The 23,577-nt window shown below is 36.7% G+C and overlaps 1 protein-coding gene across 2 annotated transcripts in view; it reads left to right on the top strand.

Annotated features, from left to right (window-relative positions):
* Nucleotides 1-23,577, top strand: part of scarb2a (scavenger receptor class B, member 2a) — an 86,295-nt gene that overhangs the window by 9,385 nt on the left and 53,333 nt on the right. For both annotated transcript variants that reach the window (XM_028802313.2, XM_051927789.1), the window contains exon 2: nt 9,666-9,823. In XM_028802313.2, the coding sequence (XP_028658146.1) occupies nt 9,666-9,823 (158 nt within the window). The remainder of the gene's footprint in view (nt 1-9,665; nt 9,824-23,577) is intronic.

Here is a 23,577-nt window from a genome sequence, read left to right as displayed (position 1 = left end):
TCATAAAATAAATGTACTGTATGTTTAATGTCTCTTATTAGATGATTATAAATCAATACAATGCAAAATTGAAATTGGTGTGCAACTGCACAAGTTTTTGTAAGCTTTTTCTTTATTACAATCTTGAATATTAACATAAAATATTGGCAACATAGTAATACAAGATGTGCTGTTTAATTAACGCATGCAAGTGTGAATGTCACTGTAATGCTGTATGAGGCAATTATGACTCTATTTTTCCAAAATTAAGTTTATTGGTTTGTTTTCTGAATTAATATCAACATTTGCTCTATAAATGCCTGTCCTTTTTTTCCTGCTTTAATATCTTACTGACCCATTAACTGTGGGTCCTGACTAGATTTATGAAGAAAAGAAAAGAAAATGTTATAGTTCCTGTTAAGAAAAATTAGAATTTCAGCAGTCTGCCTGAAGCTGAGACCCCTCTGTTGTGATACTCGCTCAGTAAGTACAGACTTGGCAGGGGACATAGGGGCAGTCTACCCCTATTTACGAATCAGTATCAGTGCAAGGTGTAACAATGTTTCGAGTATTCCTTTGCATAGCCACAGCTCATGAGAGTTGAAATTTAAGTATATCATTGGAACTGTTCAAGTACAATAATAAGTTTGCCGGTCCTAATAGAATAGAGTCCTGTTGTAATGATACATTTATGGAAAAATTGTCTGAGTCTGTCTATCCATGAATCAGAGTAATTAAATGTGCACAAATCACTTAACATGGGCCTTCTTCAGGGAACAACTACAACCTTCTCTGGCAGTTAACCGCTTACCTTTTCACCATTGTAGGTCATTTATTTCATTGCAACTGGTTACATTTAAAGAAAAATTGAGGTGTTCTAAAACTTTTAACCAGTAGTGTAAAATTCTTGTATCATACAGATGATTGGTCACTTCATTACATTCTTGAAAAGAGTTTGCATTTGTGTTTCTGAACTCACTTACACCATAAAAGGAAATCCTGTGATGCAGTAAAATCATTCTATGTCTTTTTCCTGGCTTTTCTGACTTTAGCAAGTTAAACTAGACAAGAGCCTATGCTCAGTCTGAAACCCTGAACCACAGTAATTGTTCTTCATGCTTCTTTATGTTTTGCATTTTATATAAATTCTGAATTGTATTTCTAATGGCAAAGTAAACCAAAGTCAACTCAATATTAACAGGCTAAGCAGCACTGACTGGAGAGAGCACTTCTATGAATTTAAATCTGTATTAACAATATACATCTTTTCAAATTTAAAAGAATGCGTACCCTCAAATAAAATTGTGAATGACAGCTGAAAATTTACAGGGGCATGTTAGAAGGCAGCAATTGACATTGACTTCCGTAGAGACAATAGGTAAATTTGTTCCTGAAGCATTGTAAAATCAGGGAGGTATTTTAATGTACTAATTAAATGTATTTTGTTATTGAGCAAAACTCTCTTAAAAATCTGTTTTGAGTTAACTCGTAGTTGGAAAATGAGACAGAAAATTCTCATAATTGGCACTCAATACATTCAAATTTTTTGTCATTAAAGTATTATTTCAGAATACCTTATCAATAAAAAATGCATGTTTTTTATCTGTAATAGAACAATCGTTGCATCCAACAGTAGTGTAAATGAAAAGTGACATACTGTATAGAACAAGTTTGGCATGAAAAGGAGAGGAGGGTCAATGTATTCCTCCAATAGGGACTACAGAGCCAGATCATTAGTATCAAGTGAAATAACTAAAGTTGTAGATTTAAGTGTTCATGTCGTATGTCATACAGCTATCATATGGTATTCTGTGGCATAACTGAACTCTTAATTCTGCAAGTGATTTTTCCTAAGTATGTGGAGCAGATACTATATACTGTAATGTCCTGTACATATTCCTTTGGAATTTCTTAATGCAGCTGTCTGTTTTTTGAAAGTTGACCTTCTGTGAGCTGATTAGAATTCTAGATGTCTCGTCAATGTAAGATAGTGTACAATAGTTGAAGGTCTTGCTGTACATTGGCAGTGTTTGTTAATACATTGCTTATGCATTTGTTTGCTTGTTAAATGCCATTTATGTTCGAGGCATTGTTTAAATGTTGGAATCCTATGTTTGAAATAAGTTATTTTACAGTATTTATCTATATATAAGATTAATTTTTAAACTATTAAGGATTTGATCAGCTTTTCAATATTTTTTGAGGAACTTTATCTGTTTTCAAAATTCATGGGTTATAGATCAAAGAACATTAGTAAAAGTAATTCCTGTTGCATGGTGGAAAAAAGAAGTATTCAAAGATTTCAATAGAAGAAAAAGAATATATACAGTGCCCTTGCATTTTGTTTTTAATGAATGGATGAATTTTTGCTTTGGTATTACCGTTAAGCAAATTTTAACTAAATTATTGATATCCCTAATACATATCTGCATGTTATTTCCAACATATGCGATTGCTTGCTTTCATATAAGTTGTCTAATTTAATTGTTAGTATGCAAAATCCAAGTTTGTTCTCTCTCTCTGTCTGGTATTGCTCATGTTCCTGGTGCATCATTTGTGGGATTATCAAAGCAATAACAGTATATTTTTTAGTACTTCAACCATTACAACAGATGGCATACTGCCAACCTTGGTTGTACTGCAAAGATTTCTATGGTTTATGATCTGCCCATGTTGAGCATTTGAGTTCATTTTGGCTTTCGCCATGTTACAGCAAAGATAGAGCTTAGATTGTCTTTTCAGTCCCAGAATTCATAAACTGATGTAATCAAAGAGAAAAGAGGAAAGCAAGTAACCACAACTGAAATCTCGTGTTTCAGTGTTTGTAAGCTGCTGTGGATACTTTGTTTTTTGTTGTCTAAGTTGCCTATATACCATCTCAGTGTGGGCTGCAACAAAGCTCCAGAAACAAAAAAAAATGCTGATGTCCTTAAATATATATAAAAATGAAATAAGTCGATGCAGAGTTTCCCAATTTTTTCTCCATGGTTATCTAACTTTTGATTGCTCATGAAGGTCAAGTTATTTCTTGTTGAAAATGGCATGTTAATACATCATGGACCTCATGGTGGTGTTCATTTATTTAACCCAAAGTATTTTAAATATACTTTTTATATAACATTTTAAGTATGAACATTTATAATCTCAATTATTAGATGACAGATCTACAATTATAAAGGCTTATTTCAGAAAGACTTGCTCAATGATCATAAGTAGTGCTGATCACTAAATTTTGCAAAAGCGTTATTTGCAGCGAATTGGCTGCGTTCGCAATCGCCCTTGTTCATCGAATTATTTACTGATAATTCTTCTGTTTAGGAGAACTTTTTTCCCTGGCGTCCGTAATGCTTTGCGAGGCCAGCATATCATTATTCAGAGCTGTAACAGCCAGCAATGAATTGGACAACCCCCAGGGTATTTAATGCATTTACATTACAGACTCTGTGGGACTTGGTAGTAGAACAGATAAGTAAATAATGCAGGTTCACAAAATTTTATTTTTATGAAACATATGCAGCATAAATAATGAGTTATCTCTACTTGTCACCAATGTGCAGATCAATCTTCGAGTTCCACATCGGTATAAGGGAAGGAGTTACGTGCCCTATGCATGCGCACTTAAACACATGCAGATAAAAAACAAACCTTAAAGGAACTCAAGGCACCCCCCCCCCACCAAAGCAAAGCAGACTCTATGAAATAATAATAATGTATTCCAGTCCAGAAGCTACAGTTTATATTAACAGCATTATTTCAGAGTGCTTCAAACTAGAAAGCAGTACTAGACAGTGATGCCCCTTGTCACCACTACTATTTACCATTGCCATTGAGCCACTGGCAGCTCACTTTCAAAATGCTTCAGAGATGATGGAGATTATCAGAGAAGGACTTGAACAGAAAATATCACTATATGCAGATGATATGGTACTATACAGTATACATCATATTCACAAAATATTGTACCTGCACACCTAATGGCACTAGCAGAATCTAAGAAGATATCTGGACTCAAAATTAATTTGAATAAAAATGTGCTTTTTCCAGTGAACTCTCTAACACACAACATTAGATTGAACACCTTCCCTTTTATCATCGCAGATCAGTTTAAATACCATGGGGTAAACATCACAAATAAACAAAGTTCTTTATCAACAAAATTTTGCTGTCTGCATGGAAAAAATTAAGTAAGACTTGCATAAATGGTCTACCCTCCATCTTACTTTAGCTGGAAGAATTAACATTGTCAAGATGAATATCTTCAAAACATTGCAGTATACATCAATAAATCATTTTTTAAGAAATTAGATTCAACCATAACCTCATTTATTTGGAATTCAAAACATCCACATATCCAAAGGGCGACCCTACAAACAGACCTAAGGCAGAAGATGCCATGGCTCAACCTAACTTTCAGTTTTATTACTGGGCGGCGAATATACAAGCTATAGAAACTTGGACATTGACACAAATGGATGAACAGACACAGGCTTGGACCGCAATAGAAATAAAATTCTGCAGCACTTCTTTATATTTCTTGCTTTGTACCCCAGTAAGTACAAGTCATCGCCAATATACTAACAACCCAATTGTGCTTCACTCACTCAGAATATGGAACCAATGTAGGATGTATTTTAAGATAGAGAAGCTTTTATCTGTGGCACCTCTGTACGAGAACCATCTTTGTTCTCCCTCTCATACATGCGCAGTTTTTAATGTCTGGAAAACATTCAGGATTAAATCACTTAGAGATCTGTACGCAGACAATGTCTTTGCATCCTATAAACAATTACATTCAAAATTTAACTTTCCAGCAACACTTTCACTACCTTTCACTACCCAATTTCCCTCACCTCCGACCTACCTCTCTTCTGGAAAAAATATCGATCAGTCTCGAGGACTCATACAGCATTTCTGTAATTTATAAAAAAATTTAAAGCCCCTTCCTTTTCGAAGATCCCAGAGTACAGTGGGAAAAGAATCTCAGAAAAGGAGTGGAAGACAGCAATGCATAGAATTCAGTTGAGCTCAATATACGCAAAGCATACAATTATCCAACTTAAAATTATATATCGAGCACATCTGTCTCGTTTAAAATTATCCAAAATGTTTCCAGGGCAAGATCCAACCTGCAAATGTTGCAGTCAAGTTCCAAACTCATTGGGCCATATGTTTTGGATGTACAAAAAATTAACGCCATTGTGGACCAAAATGTTTAAATGCCATTCAGACATCCTTGGTGTCACAGTCCCTCCTAATCTATTAACAGCTGTGTTTGGTGTACTCCCAGATGTGGAGAAGGACAAACACACTGTAATTGCCTTTACTACACTATTGGCACGTAGACGTATCTTGCTCAAATGGAAGAATGTTAACTCATCTCTTTTAAGTTAGTGGGGTAACTGATGTTATATATTATCTAAAATTGAAACAAATGAAATTCTCACTTGGAGGATTTGTACAAAACTTTTTCAAAACTTGGTAGGATCTAATCAATACCATTTTAGAATAAGCACTGAAATTGAGGAAGCAGATTCTCTCCCCTCTTTTTTTATTTTATTTTATTCATTTATTTAATTACAGTGGAACCTCGGTTTGCAAGCATAATTCGTTCCAGAAACGTGCTTGCAATCCAAAGCACTCCTATATCAAAGCAAATTTCCCCATAAGAAATAATGGAAACTCATATAATTCGTTTCACAACCCACAAATATTTATATAAAAATTATTAATACAAAATATAACGTAAAAATATGTAAAACAAATTAACCTGCACTTTACCTTTGAAAAGAATTGTGGCTGGTATGAGGGAGACGAGAGAGAAGAGGAGGAGGAGGGTTATTGTTTAGGACAACTTTCACTATAACTAACGGAATCCCTGGTATCTTTTGGCTCACTGGAATCTTTCTTTTTTGCAGCTTTAACAAGGAACATATCCAATGACAGTTGCTTTTTCCTGAAGAGTCACTAAACTTGGACACAAACTTAAGAAAAGTTTTACGCACTGTAAGGTTGGTGGAAGAGCGTCCCGAATCAAACGCAGGCTCCCAGCGCTGTAGCAGTTTGCCGTAAAAGTGAATCAGAAAAGATCATGGACATGCTATAAGCGCATGCCGTCGATGGGTGATGCATAGAACATTATAAATGCAAGAGCACAGTAATTACTTAGCCACTAACCTGATAACGACCCTGCCTGATTGCTGTGTCTCTGTATAGGTGAGCGGTAGATCCCACTACAATAAATAACCGTGCTGTTCCTGTTTCACGCTGAATAAAGCTGGTTTTGCTAAAGTATTGAGACTCAGCCTCGTGTTTTGGGGTGCATGACAGGGTCTCGCACATTACAGCACACACACGTGGTCACCGTGCTATAGTAAACAGTATACGCTCATACAGATGTTGACTATACAAGAGAGACATGCTGACTGAGAACAAACATGGGAGATGATTACCCACAATCCCCTCGTGATGCTCGGCGGACAAAGCATACAGTATGTGTACCACAATTGCAAGACTTCGCTCGTTTATCAATTAAAATTTATTAAAAATTTTAGCTTGTCTTGCAAAACACTCACAGACCAAGTTACTCGCAATCCAAGGTTTTACTATACATATTTTTATTATTATTAAAGTTTTGCTCTGCTGGCCTAACTCTCTTCTTCATGGGTGGGGGGGAGGTTGATTCGTTTCAAACCTAGTTTTGGTAAACTTGATTTGCTTGTATGGATTGTTGTTTGATTCTAATAAAATGAGTAAAATGTTGTGGTGTTATATTTGACATAATCTATGGAGTTAGATTCCGGAGGATGGACAGTGAGAGGGTAATGTACTTCACCATGCAAGCACTTCATTTTATTCTGTACACCATATGTGACAATCTGAGAGAGACACTGATTACACAACCTTTTTTTTATCAGTGCATAGCCTTGCATTTTTGAGAAAACCTACACTGTTGCCCACTTGCATATTGTTATTAAGTTCTCAGTACCAATCAATTATCAGCGTTAAGCTTGTTTTGAAGCTAAAACAAAAAAAATTAAAAGAAAAAAAAAAAGCACCGTAAATTAACTGATGGAGCCAAGCCATGATTGATCATAATAAGTGAGATTTTTTTTTTTCCCTTTCTGTAACTGATCTAGATACTGTTTTTCAGAATGTAATAAGAAGAGAGCAGGACTGTGCTTTTGAGTTAGTAAAATTAATTATCTTTTTTTCATTTATTCAAACATACTGTATAATGTGGCAGTACTGATTTTAGCATTTGATGCTAATGTAGAGTTGAGATTTTTAGCAGTTTTTAGCTATGATTGAATCAGTTTTAAACCACCTTTGTAACATTATTAAATACCACTATTGGTGATGTTCTTTAATGCAGAGTTCTACTGTAATCTGTTTTACACCAGCACTACCAAGGAAAAGGAGGAATTGTTCTACAGCAGAAGTATGTCATTCATGAGTAATTGCATGTGGCATATTCAACATAATATGTGAATATTATGTTGATATTATGTTGAACATGTGAATTCAACATGTGGCATAAGTAATAAGCAGCTCAAGTGAACAAACAATAGTAGCCCCTATTCCCCCCCCAAACCAAAAATACTATATACAGAAAAGTACTTAGTTACATAGAGCTTCTAATACATCAGATTAATGAACAGCAATATAACAGGCCCGTTGTCCTGGAAGATTTTCCGGGCAAAGTGGGTAACATAGCTAGTTTAATTATCTCTAAGTGCCCTATACAGTATATAATTATAATGATGGGGCGAACAGCAATACTATTTTATCTTGTTACAGCCCATGAAACCTAACAAAGCAAATATTTCTCTTTTTTACTAAATCAGTTTACCCATCTGAAAGGGATACATCTCCCATTAATCAGCCTTAATATTTGAGGGGTGTCATGCTTTGCTTTGATTGAGTCAACACTTATAGATGTTGTAGTTGCATTTAGTACTGTACACAAATAAAGTTGTGTGAGTGATGATCTGACTGTTCTGTTGTTAATGAAAGAAGAAGATATCTATATCATGATTTTTTTAATGTTAGTTTGGGTATAATGCAATGCTCTATGTACCCCCTTAGTTTATGCCATTGGAAAATGGCACACTCCATAGGGGCATAGTTTCTCTTCATGGATTTGTTTATCTAGTCTATGTGTAATGGGTTCATTTTAGTAAAATGATCCATTTTCAATAAAAAAAAAACTTAAATCAGAATGACTAGTTAATATACATGTAACAACCTGTAATTGTGTTTTATTGGCAGCTGGTAATTCCTGATTGAGGAAGAAAGTTATTTAGTGGCTTCTAAGGTGCATTTTAATTTCTATGCATTGTTAGGAAGATTGCAGTGCATTTTGATTTTTGTAGCTAGCTTTAAAAAAGCCAATTCACTATTACTTCACTATTACTAATTCTGAACGACTACTATAAGGTTTATCTGTAATTGTTAACGGATGAATACCATTTGAAGTTTCATTGAACAGTAAGATTATTGCCAGTTATTCTCCACATGAGTGGTGGAACTTCATGTTTAATGTAAAGAAGAATATGCTGTCAAGAAAATGTATGTGCCCTTTCAAAATTATTTTTAAAAAGTATGTTGCTTTATAATACTACAATAAATTCTGAATACTATATTAAAACACAAATAAACTTGTTTTCTCTATTTATCCTTTATAATAAGTGGTATTAAAATGCTATGCAAGCAAGATTCTCTCAACATGAGATAGGTGAGGAGTCCTGACCAGAGTGGAATTAATGGTACTTTTTATGTGTGTCAGGTGAAACCACCCAAATAAACAGCTTGACGGTTGTTCATGTTTTACTTACCTGAGAAGATCTAATCTAACCTGCCACCAACTCTAAAAGGAAAACTAAATGAATGACTTAAAAAAAACTGATAGGAAATTTAAAAAAAATTTTTTTTTTTGTTAATAACTTTGGGATTCATGTTTACTAAATTGGTCTCTGCATTTATGGAGCAAAAATGTGATTTAAATTGGAAAAAAAAAACATTAGTTTAAAAGAGAACTCAATTTTGTCTCTTTGCACTTTGTAGTCTATAATACTTTAACCCAAAGCCTTAGTTGCCTTTTGTGTCATCATTTTGCTGTGTAAATATGTCTTTGCAACATAAAGCATATCTGAGAGAGTCGGTGAAAGGGCAGCTAGATAACTGCTCTGTCTAGTATCTGGGTTTAAATTTTCTTAAAGAGATCTCTTCCCTTCATTATTTGCATGTTTTTAAAAAGTATTTTATTAGAAAATGCTTAACTGTTTTTACAGTAGAACAGCTAATAGCATTGCTGTACTGTTTGACATTTGTCCTGTGATGTTTCATCAATTAACTGCAAAAACCATTTAATGAGAGCTGGTTCAGTTAAACACCACTCTTTGCTCACCCCAGATGACATTCTCCTGAGTGAAAAATGATAGTTTAACCAGCCATTTCACATCATATAGTATTCTGTAGTCATAGCATCTTATTGTTGTAAACATTAATTTTAATTAGTACTAGATCATTATTTTATACCAAGTCTGAACACTTATTAAAAATACAGCATTTAAGTCAAATGTAGTTTGTTATAGAGTGTTGAAGTAACTAAACACATTCAATCTTAAATACTTTTTTTCACACAAGTATTGTTCTTTCTAACTTTATACTTTTTTATATATGTACAGAATATAGTTTTGAAGAATGGATCAGATGTTTTCAAAGCATGGGAGAACCCTCCTCCTCCAGTGTATATTCAGTTTTTCTTCTTTAATGTAACAAACTCTGAAGACATTTTACAAGGCAAAAAACCTTCTGTTACCCAAGTGGGACCATATACTTATCGGTAAGTATTAAATGATACTTGTCCATGCACAAACGTTTCTGTTCAGGTTATTTATTTTAATTGATCAAATACTTCCCTAGGTGATTTTTGTAAATTCTTATATCTTGGACCTTTAAATGATTATTCTGGGAACGTTTTGAGCAATGCAGTTTCAGAAATCATTAAATCTTAACTTTTTACTTTGTTACAACGTTTCTGTATTGTACCTTAATTACAATTGTTAGGATTCGGTGACACCATTTTGCATGGTGAGATATTGCATTCACTTGACTATTAGACAGATTGGAAATATTAATTTCCTGGATGAAAATTTCAAATAAATTTCTTTCAAAACAGAAGGCCCTATATGACAATTTAGTTGTGTAGGCGTAATGCAGACCTATCGCTTCATTCAAAACTATAAACTTAAAAAATAAATGACAGGTTAGTAAGAAGTTTGCTTTTGTTTTCACAAAAAACGTAAACCTTATCTTTTATTACCTTTTGTGTGGACCAAGTAACAAATTGACAGCAACCTCACGTTTCCCAAAATGCCGACCAGAAATTCACATTAACACAACTAAGTGTCATAACTTAGAACTCTGACAATTCCAGTAGCCGATTCAGACAGTGCAGAAGCAAACATTATCAGGGAGATTGGCTTATTTATATTGTAGCTCAAATGACAGACCAAATCTGCTATTTCTCTTATTTCCATATCATAGTTAAATACAACTTTCAACAGTTGCATTTTGATATTATACTAAAATATAGCATTTATTGAATTGAAATGTAGTCCTATTTGTTTACCAGAATGCTGTTTTTTTTTTAAATAAGGGTGACTTTTTTTAATTTTATAATTTTTAAAATGTGATTTAATGCATGGACTATTTGTTTGCTGTTTTTGTTATTCAATACTTTTGTTTGATTTAGCTTGGGTTTAATTATTTTGATGACTATTTTATTATCTTGTTCTATTTTGTATTATATTGGCTTTCCAATATGGATGATGGTGTGTGCCTTGAAAGCTGCTGCCTAAAATACACCATGTTGAATTGATTGCTCCTTTGCTTTAACAATAGAATTACCAGAGCCCATGAAAAAACTTGTAAAGCCGGCCCATCTTAAATCCCTTCGCCCCTCTCCATCAGCGTCTTTTGTCCTGTAAATGTGCCGATAAAGACAAGCAGCAAGCAGCCGGCTATTCTATCCCCCCACCACCTCAGAACGTGCACAAAGTTCTCCCAGCTCATGCCTTGATTATCTGGGAGTGAAGTGGTGGAGTTTTAGAGTGGACATAATAGATCGTTATTTGGAACACATGCATTTCATGTGTGTTCCATTTCTACAATAATCTGTGTAAACACATTGTTAAAGCAGAAAAGTTTTTCATATTTTAGTAATAATTGACAAAATGTAGGCATAAACTATATAATGTGTGAAGCCTGAAGTCCAAAGATCAAATAAACACTTTCACAAAAGGTTCGAGGATGATACAAGTTTCTGTGGTGTAGCGGTAACTTTTGCTGACTTGAAATGAAGAGTCCCCGGTTCGATCCTGACTTCCTCCTATATTTACCGTTTTCAATAGTGAGCTGCTCTTATTGTTAATATTATACAATAAACACTTACATTTGGTTTGTGTCTGTAACAGCCGCTGTAAATTTATAGCACTTGTAAAAGTTATCGGGGTTTTTTTTTTTTTTCCACTTTTATTCTCTCAGTCACGATACATACTACTGCATTCCACCCCCCCTCCCCCCCCCAAAGGGATCTGATGCTGTTACTTTTGTATTTGAAACTGGAAATAACTGTACATGTGAGTGGTGTTTTGAGGCAATGGAACTGGACATTCTCTGATCTGGATGGATAAAAGCTGACACACAAACGCTGGTGAATCTGCCGTCTTAATATTCTCACCATCACTTGATTTTTTTTTTATTCAGTTTTATTGAGTGTTCCTGCTCATGCTGAATTAGTGTGCACCTTATGGTCCATGATGTCAAAGCCGCACTAAACAAAAAAAAAAAAAAAAAAAAGAGACATAGGTACAGTAATCCCTCCTCCATCGCGGGGGTTGCGTTCCAGAGCCACCCGCGAAATAAGAAAATCCGCGAAGTAGAAACCATATGTTTATATGGTTATTTTTATATTGTCATTCTTGGGTCACAGATTTGCGCAGAAACACAGGAGGTTGTAGAGAGACAGGAACGTTATTCAAACACTGCAAACAAACATTTGTCTCTTTTTCAAAAGTTTAAACTGTGCTCCATGACAAGACAGAGATGACAGTTCCGTCTCACAATTAAAAGAATGCAAACATATCTTCCTCTTCAAAGGAGTGCGAGTCAGGAGCACAGAATGTCACATAGATAGAGAAAACAATCTCTAGCAAACAAATCAATAGGGCTGTTTGGCTTTTAAGTATGCGAAGCACCGCGGCACAAAACTGTTGAAGGCGGCAGCTCAGGAGCAGGGAGAGAGAGAGAGAGAGATAGAGAGAGACAGAGTTTGTTTTTCATTCAAAAATCAATACGTGCCCTTCGAGCTTTTAAGTATGCGAAGCACCGTGCAGCATGTCCTTTCAGGAAGCAGCTGCACAAAAGATAGCAATGTGAAGATAATCTTTCAGCATTTTTAGACGAGCGTCTGTATCGTCTAGGTGTGCGAACAGCCCCCCTGCTCAATCCCCCTACGTCAGGATCAGAGAAAGTCAGCGCAGAGAAAAGTAAGCTGGGTAGCTTCTCAGCCATCTGCCAATAGCGTCCCTTGTATGAAATCAACTGGGCAAACCAACTGAGGAAGCATGTACCAGAAATTAAAAGACCCATTGTCCGCAGAAATCCCGCGAACCAGCAAAAAATCCACGATATATATTTAAATATGCTTACATATAAAATCCGCGATGGAGTGAAGCCGCGAAAGGTGAAGCGCGATATAGCGAGGGATTACTGTATATATGATATTTGGAATTATTCATTTTATGACCTGTATAGTACATTTTGGAAAATATTGTGGCCCGGATGCAACATTATTCAGATTATTCATATTCATTCGCATTAACAACTTGCAGTTGTAATCAGTGACCGTGTTTTTTTTTTTTTTTTTCCCCCGATCTTGCCAGTCCCCACATGTTGTGATATGGTGTTGTTTCTTTTGTACTCCAGGACATGCAGAAGAAAAAATAGTACAGAGAGGTCAGTTCAGCGCTATATGCAATCATCAAATTAAAATGTTAATAGTTCACACACACGCAAGGACTGTCCTTCCTACATTTACGACGTGTACCTGTTGCAATGTACACACTTCTCTCTATGCTGTGGTTTCTATTACACACCTAAAAGAAAGAGACAATATATGTGACATTTGAAGAAATCATTTTATGACCTGAATAGTACCAATCAGAGAACATCATCGCACTAATGCAATGTTATTTGAAAATGAACAGCATCAGATCGGGAGTGAATTTATACTGGTGCTGTTAGTTAGAGTCAGATCAGATCAGATCGTGACTGAAAAAAAGCTAACTTTTAGAAATGCCATACATTTACAGCTGATCTAACACCACAGAAGCTGTCGTATTATACATGCACCTTTTGTGAAAGTGTTTATTTGATATTTGGCCATCAGTCTTCACACATTATACAGATCATGTCTACATTTTGTTATTTATTACTATGACATGAAAAAGTTTCTGTTTTAACGATGTGTTTACATAGTTTGTTGTAGACACAAAACACACATCAAATTCTTTCCCCTTACAATTCTGGGTAGCTCACTCCCAGATAATCAATGAAGGCAGGAACTGGGAGAACTTCTTGCCCATTCTGAGGTGGTGGGGGAGATGGTATAGCAGGCTGCTTCCTGCTTGGGCTTATTGACACATTTAGAAGACAAAAGACTCTGACGGAGAGGTGCGAAGGAATTTAAGGTGGGCCGGGATTTATGAGTTTTTTTCGTTGGCTCTGGTAATTCTAGTGTTAATGTACTGTCTGCTGGACAAATTTTGTCTAATCATTTTTGGAAAGAGTGTTGCCATTTAAAAGTCATATAAGAATCAGTTATTGGCCAGGTACACTAATTTGAACTACAGATTTGTTTTGATAGTATTGGTGTAACATATAAGAACAACACAGAATACAAAAGATAAATATACTGTAAGAAGATTAAATATAAAATATGATGCAGCATATGAGGGCAATACAAATAATAAACCAATAGTAGTAATAATATGTCCAGGGAGTCTAGTGTGCAGGTATACATACTGTACAGTAGATACTGATTAGAAGCTTAGACCTGATTAGTAAGAATAACTTCATGTGGGAAAAAAAAATGTTTAGGTGATGTGTTGTTTTAGCTTTCACTGCTCAAAGATGTTTGCCAGAGGGAAGTCTTTGGAAAAGGTGAGTCGGATCACCAATGCTGTTTGTGGCCCTCTTCCTTACCCTGGACTCCTATAGGACTTGAATGTCAGATAAATTACAGCCTACAATCTTTCACATGCTTTGATGATCCATTAGACATTGGCATTAACTTGAACAGAGGCAGCACCAATCCAGACAGCTATAGATGAGGTTTGAATGGACTTGATGATGGCTGTGTAGAATTGGACCAATATTGCTTTAGGGAGATTGAATTTCCTCCGCTGACTCTGAAAGAACATTCTCTGATGGGCTTTCTTAATAATACTTGATATTATTGCCCCACTTAAGGTTTGGTGACAGCACAGTGCCCCAAAACTTAAATGACTGTCATCCTAACAGCTGAGCCATTTATAGCAAGTGATATGTGAGCAGGTGACTAAAATCTGTGATCACTTTGGAGTTTTTTTGAATGTTTCAGGAAACAAACATCAAACAAGTCTGCTGATTCCAGTCTGGCTAATCAGCTAAATCAATTTTATAGTCACTTCGGAGGACAGTGGGACACAAGTCCTGCTCTTTAATCATTATTGTTAAAAAAAGAAGAGGATTTGTTTGAAATGAATTAATATTATATACATTTATTGGTAAATTTGATTCAAATTTTTATAACTCTATAGCTTCTTTTTCAGTTGCTTCTTTTAGAGAAAATAATGGTATATACAGTATAATAATATATATAGTATTAGTTGAAGATAAAAATCAATTTGCTGTTAATTTCAATACTATACCAGTATACAGAGATCTGTATATACATTGCCTATAAAAAGTATTCACCCTTTTAGAAGTTTTCATCCATCCATCCATCCATTTTCCAACCCGCTGAATCCGAACACAGGGTCACGGGGGTCTGCTGGAGCCAATCCCAGCCAACACAGGGCACAAGGCAGGAAACAATCCTGGGCAGGGTGCCAACCCACCGCAGGACACACACAAACACACCCACACACCAAGCACACACTAGGGCCAATTTAGAATCGCCAATCCACCTAACCTGCATGTCTTTGGACTGTGGGAGGAAACCGGAGCGCCCGGAGGAAACCCACGCAGACACGGGGAGAACATGCAAACTCCACGCAGGTAGGACCCGGGAATCGAACCCAGGTCCCCAGATCTCCCAACTGCGAGGCAGCAGCGCTACCCACTGCGCCACCGTGCCGCCCTAGAAGTTTTCATATTTTTTTATTATATGACACTTATTCACAGTAGATTTAAAAAAACTTTTTTCAATTTGACATTAATGGGTCATTTTCTGTCGATCAGTTCCAAAAAGCTAAATCAAATTGATTGTGATTCAGTGTTGTATAATAATTTTAAAACTTCCAAGATGGGGTGAATACTTTATATATAATTTTAATGTATGGTTGTTTGACTGCACATTTTGCAAAGTAACTTATTGTGACACTATGGTTAACATAGGGAAACTGTGAACCTCGACAACTGTTCTGCACAGACACAGATTTATTGTGGGTTCATTTATATGTTATCTATATAGTTTCAGTTATAAAATAAGAAGATAAAAGCATTAACAATCCCTGGTGTGTAAATCTAGCACTTAGTTGAATATAATTTGCTTATTCCATATTTCTCTATCTGCTACTTTGATAGCTGTTTTTTTATAATACCTCCATCTAGCTGGCATTCATGGATCTGCTAAGCATGAAGCTGTTAAACCATGTGACATACTATAAACAAGTAATTATGTCACAAAAACAAGAGTTTATTGTACGAAACGCGATCTGAAAGTTTAGGAATTACAATAACATTTTTTCAAAGGAAATTTATTCTTAGTTTAGTGACTAGTAACTCCTAAAGCTCTTGATGTTCTTCTAAATTTGTATCACGTTGAACTAAGGTTTTTCATGTGTTTTAAACCAATTTCAAAAACTGATTTTCTAGGCTCCATTGAATTGCACTTGCATTAGGCAGTGTTCTTAATATGACAGCTTGATTTTTAATACTTTAAAGCAGGGGTGGGCAAAGTCATTCCTGGAGGGCCGCAGGTTTTTGTTCCAATCCAGTTGCTTAATAAGAAGCACTTATTACTCTAGAAACACTTCTGCTTCATTTTAGTTATCTCCCTTATTAAGATTTTGAACTCTTATTGCTTATTTAAGTCTTAAACAGCTGCATTCTCGGTTTTTAATTACTCCTTATTAGCAATTAGATGCAAATGACAAAAGAAACCAGCAGTTATCCATTTTGCTTCTTACCCTTTTACACCTGTGCGTATTTATCGTGCACTATTTGGTTTAATTAAATACTTGGAAGGAAAGAGAAGAGAAAAAAGTGAAGGACTGAGAATTACACATTCGTTTTACACTTCAAAGTATTTGGATGATATCCCTAGAATGGAAAAAAAATCTAGGATATGAGAATGAATTGACATAGCAGAGTTAAAGCACTAACAAGCCATGAAATGTAATTATTGGCAAGGATTGTTTTCTAATTCAGCAACTGGGTTGGAACAAAAACCCGCGGCCACTGCGGCCCTCCAGGAATGAATTTGCCCACCCCTGCTTTAAAGCTTGAAAGCTTTAAAAATATGAAGTTTAGAAATTTACACTGTCATTGATGGTGGGCAGGGGTTAATGATTTTGGCTTATCACAGGACAACAGTGCATTTTTGTGATACAAAATAGTCCTGTATGTCCTGTACACACCAGAAGAGTTGTAAAATGTATTAATGTGCTCTTTACAATACTATTGTGTTAGGGTGGAATGATTAATTGATTTCAAATAGAAATCACGATTTGAAACATTGTGATTAGCAAATCGCAAAGGCTGTTACATTTGAATAGCAACATTCGATCTAATTCAAATTTATTTTAAAAAATTTGTATTCAAAAGCAAAAGCTGACATTCGATTGTAAAAGAATAGTTGCTGTTTATTTTGTCATCACTATTTTTGGCTCTGTGTTACTTGAGACACTCTTTGCAAAGCTGTAGTATTTTGCAGATCTGTCTTTACACTTCACATCTAGGATCAGCCTTTTAGTGATTTTGAATGGTTAGCTTTGTTTTCTTCATTAGCAAAACGTACATACAGCTAGAGCCCTCCAAAATGTTTTTTCTGCCCCACTGCTGTGCTCTTTTATCCACAATTCAGACATGTCGATGTGTGCGGGCCACATAGTGCCATGCCAATCCAAACAAACCACTAGGGCTATTCATTAATCATTTTTTAATGAGAAAAATGCTCTTTTGTATAAAATGAACATATTGTATGTACTTGTAGATTCACAAAAAACCGAATAGTTGATTATTTTTTTTGTTTTTGTTTTTGATTGATAGGTGCCCTTCTAGTGAGTATTATCACCTATCATACCCAAACTGGTTAATCCACACGGAGAGTAACTTGCACATACATCCAAAGTCACCATTGTGGACCATTAATAACTACAAAGGATAGTGCATCCATTTAAAAAAAATGACATTATCAATATTGCAAAATGCCAGACATTGCTCATGCTTATTAATTACATGATGACCTACTTGATACTGAACCAGGAGATCCTCATATTGGCAAAAGAATTCAGCTATCAAATGGTATGAGCAAAGGCGCTGAACATAGTCCGACTGAATAATGTGCTAAGTTCATAGATGATCTGGACATGGACTATCCTAACCAAGTTGTACCGAGAAAGCTCCATAAAGGGCAAGTTTTTACTTTGATCTCTTTCTGTGCTTAGCTGCTTCTGGGGGAGTGTTGCACAGCTGGCACAGTGTCCTATTAATACTGTCTGTAACATTTGGGTAATATTGTAAAGCCTGCAATTTGTTTATTGACAGGTTTTTGTTTTTTTTTTTTTTACTCATTATTTTGGAGGCATCGTCTTGATGCTGTTCTTCTGTTGACTCGGTTGTATGGCATCTGAGTGAAGTGTTTGCTCAGGTGATGTGTTGCTCGTCTGCTGCTCAAAGTGGCAACAACCTTGCATTACAAATCTCCTCTTTAAACTAGCGCTTGACTGATTAGCGTGTCAGTGTTTTTACTGTTCATTTATTTTGAAATCAGAGGTTTGTTAAAAAAAAAAAATGCGAAAGGATTCACTATATTTTTTAAATTAGAAATCCATATTGACTAGTGCCTGCCCACAGAAATGCAATGGCCCACCTTAAGATTTGATCTGGGCAGTTTTTCTAAATGCATCTCTAGTGATGTAAAAGTATATAATTTTGCATCTAAATAGACTGAAGGACTAAAGGTACACAGATTATATGACACTGATTTGATACCGTGATGACTGCACGTTTCTGTCCAAAGGTGCAGACGGACTTTTTTTCTGAATGCTGTGATATTAAATTTACCCTGCCACTGCCCACTTTAGAGTGACCACCTCCAAAATAATGAAACAAGTCCGCCTTGTCGTGGTGTTACTAACTGACTAACCATGCTGGGGAGAAGGGCAAGATTGTGCTTTTGTGCCAGACAGGCTTTGTGGTTTAAACTTAAGCATCTAGCCATCAGTAGTAGACTGAGGTAAGACGGTAGTACTGAAGCCTGTCCCAGAGTGCATTGAGTGCAGGGCAGAAACAGTCTCTGGTTCATCGTATGGTGCAAGTATACAAACACACATTCACATATCAGTTGCCCATTTAGCTTAGCCATTTCATTTAATCTGCATTTGTTTGGACTGTGGGAGGAAACTCACATGGACATGGAGAGAACAAGCAAACTCCAACTGGGACTTAAAGTCTCCTTGTTGGGAGGCAGCAGGGCTCAAACTGTGATATTGTGCTTCCTCAAATGTTGTTATGATACTCTGAATTGATTTTTTTTGTTTGTAAAATATATGATGATATATGATGTGGCGGCAAGGTAGCACTTTTGCCTTGCAGTAAGGAGACCAGACTTGGAAACTAGGTGAATTGACAATGCTAAATTCACACTTCTCTGTGTGTATGTGTGTGTGTGTGTATTCATCCTGCAATTGAAAGGGACCTTGTCCAGGATTTTTGAAAGGCTCCAGCCCCTCTTGTGACCCTGGTCTGGATTAAGCAGGTTGAAAAATGACATCAAACATGATGGTGTGCTATATGAAAGTTACTGCAAAAATAAAATGTATTGATTTTTCTTACAGACAATAGTAAAAATGGAAGTGAAAAATGTAGATGCCTGCATCTAGCACTTTGCACTTTAAGTCACAAATCTATCCTTTAAAAAAAAAAAAAAGATATATATTTTTTAGGAATTTGAAATTGATTGGCAGGTTTAAATTTTCTTAGTATCATTTAGTGTGGTATTGATGGATTGGACTTAATCCAAGAGAAACGTTTGTCTTGCCCTATTGCTTCAGAAATAGGCTTTGCCTGTTCAAAGTTTGATTAATTGAACTAATAGGTGTTGAGAAATGACAATGGCAGTTTAAGGAATTAAGTAGTTTAAAATGCCATTTATGAAGCTGTATTGTCTTTATAAAAGAGCCTGTTTAATTGAAGATCTTTAAAGTATATAATTCTAAAATGTTTCAAGTGTTAGAAGGGGGGTGTTAACTCTGATAATGTCAGAAGGAGCCGCCATCATGCAGCTAGGATGCAGTTAGGATTCTCCTATGTAAGGGTACAATGCCAGTCCACTTGTGTCGGCTCCTTTGACCAGTGTTGCAAGTTAACAGTTCCTCATATTTGTACGAGTCAGTGTCAGTAACTGCTCTTCTTTTTCTCTCTGTTTTTAGCTAACCACTAATGTGAGTGTTTCGCTTTGCTAAGCTGAACTTAATATGTTTCTTTTCTATCTAAACATTATTTGAAATCCGAAAGAGTTTGCCATGCATGTGGGGTAAAGATGACCATATCTTGATTAAAATTTTTTGGTTTAATTTTTCCATATTTGAGATCTGAGGATTATCAGAATAGTTTATTTTAAGGAAATAGACAAACAAACATCAACTGTGATTTCTGTGCATTTTTTAACATTTTCTGAGGGGATTTTGACAAGAGATTGCACTGCTGTGCACATCTGGTAGGGCATGGAAGAACATACTATGTAACAACACCAGTTAAAGCCTTACAGATGCTTGACAGAAATATACACTGATTTTTTTTTCTCATATTGTGGCCAGTCCTGAGACAGAGCCCATACTCTTGAAAGAGTGGATTCTAGGGGTTGTGATACACTTTACACTTGATGTTAGAGGGATAGTAGATTGTCCATTTCAGAGAGCTCAAAGGAGAGAAAATCTTTCAAACCCAAAGAGAGTGCTTTAGATAGATAGATAGATAGATAGATAGATACTTTATTAATCCCAAGGGGAAATCCACATACTCCAGCAGCACCTTACTGATACAAAAAACAATATTAAATTAAAGATTGATAATGATGCAGGCAAAAACAGACAATAACTTTATATAATGTTAACGTTTACCCCCCCGGATGGAATTGAAGAGTCGCATAGTTTGGGAGAGGAACGATCTTCTCAGTCTGTCAGTGGAGCAGGACAGTGACAGCAGTCTGTCGCTGAAGCTGCTCTTCTGTCTACTGATGACACTGTTTAGTAGATGCAGTGGATTTTTCATAAATGATAGGAGCCTGCTGAGCGCCCGTTCTCTGCCACAGATTGTCAAACTGTCTAGCTCCATGCCAACAATAGAGCCTGCCTTCCTCACCAGTTTGCCCAGGCGTGAGGCGTCTTTCTTCTTAATGCTGCCTCCCCAGCACACCACCGCGTAGAAGAGGGCGCTCGCCACAACCGTCTGATAGAACATCTGCAGCATCTTATTGCAGATGTTGAAGGACGCCAGCCTTCTAAGGAAGTATAACCGGCTCTGTCCTTTCTTACACAGAGCATCAGTATTGGCAGTCCAGTCTAATTTATCATCCAGCTGCACTCCCAGGTATTTATAGGTCTGCACCATCTGCACACAGTCACCTCTGATGATCACGGGGTCCATGAGGGGTCTGGGCCTCCTAAAATCCACCACCAGCTCCTTGGTTTTGCTGGTGTTCAGGTGTAGGTGGTTTGAGTCGCACCATTTAACAAAGTCCTTGATTAGGTCCCTATACTCCTCCTCCTGCCCACTCCTGATGCAGCCCACAATAGCAGTGTCATCAGCGAACTTTTGCGTGTGGCAGGACTCCGAGTTGTGTTGGAAGTCTGATGTATATAGGCTGAACAGGATCGGAGAAAGTACAGTCCCTTGTGGCGCTCCTATGTTGCTGACTACAATGTCAGACGTGCAGTTCCCAAGACGCACATACTGAGGTCCGTCTTTAAGATAGTCCACGATCCATGCCACCAGGTATGAATCTACTCCCATCTCTGTCAGCTTGTCCCTAAGGAGCAGAGGTTGGATTGTGTTGAAGGCGATAGAGAAGTCTAGAAACATAATTCTTACAGCACCACTGCCTCTGTCCAAGTGAGAGAGGGATCGATGCAGCATATAGATGATGGCATCCTCCACTCCCACATTCTCCTGATATGCAAACTGCAGAGGGTCGAGGGCGTGTTGAACCTGTGGCCTCAGGTGGTGAAGCAGCAGCCTCTCCATTGTCTTCATCACATGTGATGTCAGAGCAACAGGCCGGAAGTCATTCAGCTCACTAGGACGTGATACCTTTGGGACTGGGGTGATGCAAGATGTTTTCCAAAGCCTCGGGACTCTCCCCTGTTCCAGGCTCAGGTTAAAGATGTGCTGTAGAGGACTCCCCACCTCCGATGTACAAACCCCAAAAACAGTGGATGAGCTGCCTAGTTCCAAAGAGGAGTACGAATACAAGATGCATGTACTTACTTTTGAAGGGAAGATGTAAAATCTACTGATTAGATAAGAGTTGAGATCATTCCTGTAAATGCACAAGTATGTCCATTAGAGTAAACAAGAGTTCAGCTTATGGATGCAAGCTTAAAATATATATCCATCCAAAGTATGTAGAAATGTCTCACTCATCCATAATTAACCTGTCTTATTATTAGATGAAACTTTGAAAGTATGACATGTTAGTAGTGGTAGAGGTACTAAACAGATAAGTCGCTCAAGGTGTCCTTCTAGTATATGGGGGTGGGGTAGGGAGCAACTGGCTTTTGAGTACTCTGTCAAGTCTGTGCCACTGATAGTCTAGTAGTTTAGGGCTAGGCCCATCCTGTATATGTGTTGAAATCTGTAATTGTTGGTGTTTAAGTTACGGGATATTTGTCACTACAGGGATAAGATATAACAGACCACAGCACAACCCAGCTTGTACAGCAATTAATCCTCTTTAATAAAATCCCTGTGTGCGTCCAGGTGTCCGTGTGTGGGTGTCTTCTGGTGAAGTGCGCATGCGCGGGGCATGGTGCGATGCGCAGTATTACTGTCAGAGAAAGTTAGAGGCGTTTTACGGAAATACAAACCAGTATTACTGCGAGAGGAAATTAAAGGTACACAATACAGTGACACATATTACAGCCACATACATGCCAGTATTACTGTCAGAGGAGATTAAAGGCATATTACCGACGCGCACACCTGTATTACCGCCAGAGAAAATTAAAGGTATATTACGGACGTACAAACCAGCGGACGTACAAGACGGCATCCTTCAATAATGGCGCACACAAAAAGGCGAGCCTCAAAAGGGCGACATCAATTGGGCGCAGCGAATAAAGGCGCGTGTAAATAAAGATCTGCACCTTTGTTGCTCTTCACATATTCCAGACACATTTGAACTAAATGATCAATTGAGGTCGCCATTTTGAAGCTCGCCTTTTTGTGCTCACCCTTATTGAATAGAGCCGTACAAGACAGTATTACTGTCACAGAAAATTAAAGACACACAATACACGGTGGCAGCCCACGAAGAACGGTCAGCTCAGCAAGTAGACATCAACAAAAGAAAGGCTGAAAGAAAGAAAAATACGACCAACAAAAAGAATGAGGTCAAAGTCCCTTGCCATTTAATATAGACTGTTCCTACTAATGTTTATGCACTACTGTTCTAGCGCCTGTTATTGTAATGGGCTAAATGACTAGTATTTGCATAAAAATATATTTTTAAACCTTGAGGAAACAAAACCTGACAGTGATTTAATGTATAGTATAATACACAATAACATCTTAATTTGTTACAGTAAACATGTTGGTAAACCAATATTTTTATCCATCCATCCATCCATTTTCCAACCCATCAAATGCTGAAATACTTTGACAAATGTGCAGTGCAGTAGGGAACTGCATATCTTCACTATTTGGTGTGCTTAGACGATATATATCTCGATATTTTTTCTTCCCATAAAGTAATAACAAAAAGACAGTTCTGAGTTAAAGCCACATGTCTCAAATGTCACACAGGCACTTTTATTAACATATAGCTGTAGATGTACATGAGAAATTGCTAAAAAATAAACTATCTGCATATATTAAATAATAATGCTT

The sequence above is a fragment of the Erpetoichthys calabaricus genome, chromosome 5 (assembly GCF_900747795.2).
Source record: "Erpetoichthys calabaricus chromosome 5, fErpCal1.3, whole genome shotgun sequence".
In the NCBI taxonomy this organism is placed as follows: Eukaryota; Metazoa; Chordata; class Cladistia; order Polypteriformes; family Polypteridae; genus Erpetoichthys; species Erpetoichthys calabaricus.
The sequence above is the reverse complement of the archived record's forward strand: the minus strand, read 5'-3'. Positions and strand labels throughout refer to the sequence as shown.